The sequence below is a fragment of the Cricetulus griseus genome, chromosome 10 (genome assembly GCF_003668045.3).
Source record: "Cricetulus griseus strain 17A/GY chromosome 10, alternate assembly CriGri-PICRH-1.0, whole genome shotgun sequence".
In the NCBI taxonomy this organism is placed as follows: domain Eukaryota; kingdom Metazoa; phylum Chordata; class Mammalia; order Rodentia; family Cricetidae; genus Cricetulus; species Cricetulus griseus.
The window spans coordinates 29,077,675-29,083,758 of NC_048603.1; the positions used below are offsets into that span (position 1 = coordinate 29,077,675).

The 6,084-nt window shown below is 49.2% G+C and overlaps 1 protein-coding gene across 1 annotated transcript in view; it reads right to left on the bottom strand.

The window, feature by feature from the left end:
• Nucleotides 1-3,210, bottom strand: part of LOC107977007 (fer-1-like protein 6) — a 120,341-nt gene extending 117,131 nt beyond the window's left edge. Inside the window, exon 1 of the mRNA XM_035449653.1 lies at nt 3,093-3,210. Coding sequence (XP_035305544.1) covers nt 3,093-3,171 — 79 coding nt within the window. The 5' untranslated portion in view covers nt 3,172-3,210. The remainder of the gene's footprint in view (nt 1-3,092) is intronic.
• Nucleotides 3,211-6,084: the final 2,874 nt, after the last annotated feature.

A 6,084-nucleotide genomic window follows, 5' to 3' on the forward strand; every position in this document is an offset into this window, starting at 1 on the left:
ACCCCCTGCCATGAAACGGAGCAGTAGAGATTGTGAAGGAGAAGGTCTCAAAATGACACAGTAAATGCCAAAAGCTCATTGGTTCCGAGCTTCCTGGGTGTTGTTTTGTGGGGTGGAGATGAGGCTCTCCACGGGGCATCACTTCTCTCCTGTGCAGACAGCCCAGTGGCTGTTCCCAGACCTCACAAGACTCATTCATAACTAGTTATTTCTAAGGTAGTTTCCAGCTTCAGCATGTTTGGGTTCTGGTGTTAACTGGACAACTATACCCAGCAACCTTGAATCAGAAGACAGACGGGCTCTAGCAGCCCAGTGCCCGGGAGCTGGTGTCCCTGGGCCTCATTAGATTCTCAGCAGCTGCAGAGAGGAAACCGAATTTACTGCAGTCTCAGTGGGGAAACTCAGGCCAACGCCAGACAAAAGGGCTTGGAGAATTAACACCAGTGCCTGACCAGCAACAACACCAGTGCCCTGACCAGCCTTGGGGCAACAAGAGAAAACGCTCCTTCTCCACAGATCATCAATTCTTACAGGTACAGAACTGCTGGCACGTTCTGTGGGAGACCACAGAAGTTCGTGCAGTTATTTGAGTTCAAAGCAGCTCCTGTGTGACTGTCCCATCCCCCCAAATGAAGAAAGGGAAAAGGAGAGAGGTTTTACCAGAACCTGGAAGATGGGGGAGTCAGGTTGAGTCAGACTTCCTAAGAAGAGTGACCTGGTTCTTCCAGTTGAGGGAAACAGCAGCTGGACCCCAAGCTCCTGCAAACCCTCTTAGAGCCTCCTGCTGGGGTCTCATTGGCCGGATCCAACCGGAGAACAGAGGCTTAGATATCTGGGTCATGCATCCCAAGACAGAGGATGGGTAGAGGAGGGTGAGAACTGGTCCACTAACATTCTTTGAAGACATGAATGAATGAATGAATGAATGAATGAATGGTCACAGGAGTTACCACTTTCTGAACAACTAATGAGCAGATGGGTTAGAGTACCAATTTTGACATAATCACAATGCCTCAAAATACACATGAAATGGACTTTAAGCATACCCAAACATAACACACACACACACACACACACACACACACACACACACACACACACACTGCCCAAACCCTAGCTTTCTGACACCCATGTTTGTCCCTTCCCTAAAGGGCCAGCCCCTCCCAGCAGGATGGATGCCATTTACTTTCTAGGAGGGGCTGATCTGCCCTGTTTGCTTTGTGGGCTGAAGACTCTTAACCAGAACTAGTCACACAGCTAGCTCCCCTGGTTTGCCTGTCATGACTGCTCTAATCTCCTCCCTGCTGGTCAGTAAGGGAGGACTCCCAACCAGAGGCCACCCACCAGCCAGGAAAGCACAGGCGCCTGCCAGCTTTTCTACTTACAAGCTGTGGGACTCATTCAGGGCAAGCCCATTAGAACCTCTGTTCTGAGACACAGGCAACAGAAGCTTCCACTCAGGGTCATGAATGACACATGTCAAGTTACAAGTGGAAGACACTTACTAAATATATCATAGGTGTAAATTTCATAAGGTCCTGGAGGGACCATCTCTTAGTCAACTTGGTGTCCTCAAGACTTAATTTCAAGGACCAGGAAAAGGTTGAGAATCTCTTAAATCTCCCATCCATATTATCAATTTGATGGGCTAAACAAGTATTCTTCAGGGTAAAACAAGCAGGCTGTGTGTGTGTGTGTGTGTGTGTATGTGTGTGTGTGTGTGTGTGTGTGGGTAGACCAGAGGTCAACTTTGGGTGTCTTCCTCAGTCATTTATCATCTAGACTTTTGAGATAAGGTCTCTTACTGGTCTGGACCCTATTGACTGAGAAAGCCTGGTTCCTCAGCCAGCCCCGGGGATATGTCTGTCTCTACCACCCCAGCACTGAAACTGCACACTGCCCTACCGGCTTTTAAGTGGGTTCTTAAAACTCAGGTGTTCATGCTTGTATAGCAAGTTTAATGACAGAGCCATCATCCTAACCTTCCCATTAAACTTTAAGTCTTGTAGCTGCTGAAAATGTACAGTGCCCTTTCCATCCAAAGTAAGTCTTAGTCATGACCACCGACATCTCAGTGTGAGTGTTCCTTTGCTTTCTCTCTAAGCCTGAGTTTTACTCAGAGCAAGAATAGCTTTAGGAAGGGCCTTAAGGCTACAGGGTGCTGAGGTGTTTGACAGTGAAGCTCTTCAAGATGTCTAAAGATGGATTATACCCATTGCGTCTTTTGGGTCTAGGAGTGGTTCAGAATGCTAGCCTTAAGCTGGGTGTTATCGAAGTCACTAGGCAGACGTCACTAGGCAACCACCCCAGACCTGTCCACTTGGAAACCACAGATGCAATTAGATTCCATCAGTGCTGAGCATCTACCCAATATGAGCCTTCATTTGGCAGAAGCAATGACCCATTCAAAGCACAGAAAGTCAGGCAGTCTGGGCGGAAATACCATGCAGCCGTTTCCCGGCAGGCTCCCCAATGCGCAGAGCAAGCTGACAGACAGGTATCCTATGCAGACAGTCTTCTTCAGAAGGACCATGCCCCTCTTGGTTTAGACACTACTGTTGCCATCTGGAAATCCCTCTTAATTTCTTAACAATGACTGCATATTTCACCCACGTGCCCCTCCATATAAATTCTGCAGCTAGCTTTGCCATGCTTGACTCGAATTCTCCCTGTATCTCTGTAGTCTTGTTTGAAAAGCTGGAGTAACAATTCCTGCCGGTGAGAGGGGTTAAATGAGATGATGTATACAAGGCCCCTCCCATCTGACTTGGGGAATCCTGACTTTTACTTTGAAAAATGCCCTTGATTCCCTCCAGGGCTGTGTGAGGTCAGCCTGGTTTCCCATGCCACGTCCATTTGGTAATAGGAGACTTGGAACTCCAGAGAAAACAAAGGCAAAGACTGACCTTGAACCTGTTTCCACTTCCTCAGATGGACCAGCCCATGGCCCAGCAGGTGCCTACCCACCCCTGTTTGTCAATGATGTTGGGCCTTGGGTGACTTCCATGAGGCCCACATCTGTGTCCAGAAGAACCAGAGTCAGCCACATTCTCACATAAGGAGAGTCCCCTCTGCCGGGCCCTTGGCCTCACCTTGCGCACCCTTGTTGGTGAGGATCAATCCCTTCTCTGCTTTATTTTTCTTCTTCTTTTTCAGCTTAAGCCCAAACATTCCTTTTCTGCAAAGAAGAAAAGCTCATCAGTACAAGCATGGAATGAGTCATCGCCCCCCTGGAAGGAAGCAAGCACACAGAGATGGTGGATCCTACCCGCAGGCCAGCCCCCTCATCTTCCCACAGTGGGGGTCAAAAGACAGGTGTTGGGAGAGCCTGGCCAGTCCTCCATGTTATCCTCCTTGTCCAGAAACTACTGGGCATGAGGCGGGCAGGCTGGCGGTTCTAATTGTGCTAGCCCAGCACCTGTTACATTTTCCGGCTTGCCCATGCCGGGTGCTGTAATAGACTCTCAAGGAACGACATCATTTACTAATGACAGTCATTGTCTGCTGCCCAATTTGCAGATGAGGAGCCAGAGAGGGTGGCAACAGTTTCTCAGGCCACACAGCTCTGGGAGATCTGCTTAGTCTCATAATTCTCTGTGACCATGGAGAAACCTGAATGTCCCGATCCTCTTGCTTCACCCGACCCAGGCTCTCATCCTGCTTCTAAGGTCAGGAGCTCTGCTACCCGCTGAGGCCCTGCCATAAGCACTCTGATCAACTGGCACATGTGTGCCCAAAAATGTGAGCATGGTGGGGGACTTCGCCTCTCACTGCACACATGGTGCTAGGGGCTGCAGAGTGTCCCCTGAAGAGGGTAGCAGTCCCACTACTCTCTCCTCCAAGTTCACACGTCCTAGACCCTGGGCCTGTGTTTCCAAACGTGGGACTGATGAGGTGGTGAGTTCCGTGGTCAAGGTCACCGACTCCCAATAGTGTCTTCACAACCTAGAACAGCCCCTGAGCTGTCCCAACTTTAAGATCCAGGTATGACTAACAACGTAATAAATGGAAAGAAATTACCATGGTACATAAAGTATGTTGCTCAATAAGCCTCTGTTATCTCTAGCTATTATTGTTGTTGTTCTAAGGGATAGTATTAAGATGAACAAACAGAAGAAACAAATGTCCATTTTATTGGTTTCCTTATTTATTTCTCAGGCTTTTGTCTTTCTTTCACTTAGCTCAGGAGTTCAGGCACATGCGCACTAATGTTGAACAGTGGAATGGACGTTATCAGGAGGGAGAGAGTTCCCTTCCCTGAAGGTCCACAAGACTCGGATGCTGAAAAGATGGTGTATCGAGGAACTCTGTCCTAAGGGGTCTGGGGGTTTCTGAATCTGAGAAGCAAAAAATGGGGGTTTGGTAGCCCCCAGACATGGGCTGGACTCCTCTTTTCCTCCTTGGGGAAGTCACATGACTTCTCCAAGTTCCAGTTTCCTCTGTATAATGGAGATATACCAGATTACTTGCTTCTTGGCCCAAGTGGGAATGAATAAAACATAGCAACGTAAACAGAGGGCTTAAGCAGTGCCTGGTATACAGGAAGTGGCATATGAGTGCCCTCTGGGAGGGAGTGTCATGATCCTTAGTCCTCTTAGGGTTGCTCCAGACAGTAAATACATGGGGGACTCCCCTTTCTGGATTTTAAGAGAGCATTCCCAGTAATAGTTGTTATTGGCCTCTTTTCAAAGGGTAGCTACCAAGCAAGGGACCCACGCCTGGCACCTTCCAAGCTCTCATACATATGCTCCCCAAGAGCTCATTGTCATGATTGGTTCATGAAGACAGAACATGATATCCCCAGGAACTTGGCCAGTATCTGCTGGCTGCTTGTCAGGGCTGAGTTATTTCCATCTACAAAAGGGAAGTTACTGCTAGTCATTGGTAGTGGTACTAGCAGGAGAGCCAACACACAAAATGAACGGCCTGGCATGCTGGCTTCTCCAGAGATGCCCAAGACTAAGCCATTGGAGCAGAGGATGCTACCAAAGCAGAGGAAGAGGATACCCACACCCACCCTGAGACACAGGTATCTCTTCCCCTTTGAAACAAAGATGGTTTGACCCTGCTGTGCATTGAAGTCTCCCAAGGGTTTGGGTTTTGTTTTGTTTGTTTGTTTAGGTTTGGTTTGGTTTTTTGAGACAGGGTTTCTCTGTATTGTTTTGGAGCCTGTCCTGGAACTCGCTCTGTAGACCAGGGTGGCCTCGAACTCACAGAGATCTGCCTGCCTTTGCCTCCCAAGTGCTGGGATTAAAGGCCTGAGCCACCAACGCCTAGCCTTGTTTTGTTTTTTAATACTGATGTCTTGAACTACCTGTGGAAAGTTTTTGCTTAATCCAGGGCAGGGCTGGAACTCAAAAGCCCTCGTCTACAATTCATATCCCTGAAGAAAAACTAAAGAAACCTTTCAAAAGGAACGCCCTAGGCATTTCAGTCAGTTTGCCTCCCAGTGATGAGATAATGTCAGTTTGATGAGCACACACACAGGCTGTCTGCCTGAAACTGTGAATCAGTCAAGGGTGTTCCTGGCCTGAGAAAGTTTCTCAGTGTAAACTGACTTCTCCTCCACCTTCCACACCTCCCCACCACCCCAGTGCCATCCAGGGACAGGGAGGAAGCGTGGCATGCCAGTCTCCACAGGTCATGGCACTGGAGGACAGAGCAGTAGAGTCGGAATTGGCCTGGGCCGGGGGGTGGGGGGGGTGGGGGTAGGGGTGGGGGGGTGGATGAGCATGTGATTCTGGTTCTGGAACTGGGGACTGCGGACTTAGATGAGCTCTTATCCCATGTATTGCGTGTGTCATCAGAGGAAGGAGCCTCAGCTGAGGAAATGCCTCCATGAGATCCAGCTGTAATGCATTTTCTCAATTAGTGACCAATGGGGGAGAGCCCAGCCTATGATGGATGGTGCCATCCCTGCGCTGCTGGTCCTGGGTTCTATAAGAAGGCGGGCTGAGGAAGCTGTGAGGAGCCAGCCAGTGAGCAGCTCCCCTCCATGGCCTCTGCATCAGCTCCTGCTTCCAGGATCCTGCCCTGTTTGAGTTCCCGTCCTGACTTCCTTCAGTGATGAACAGCAATATTAAG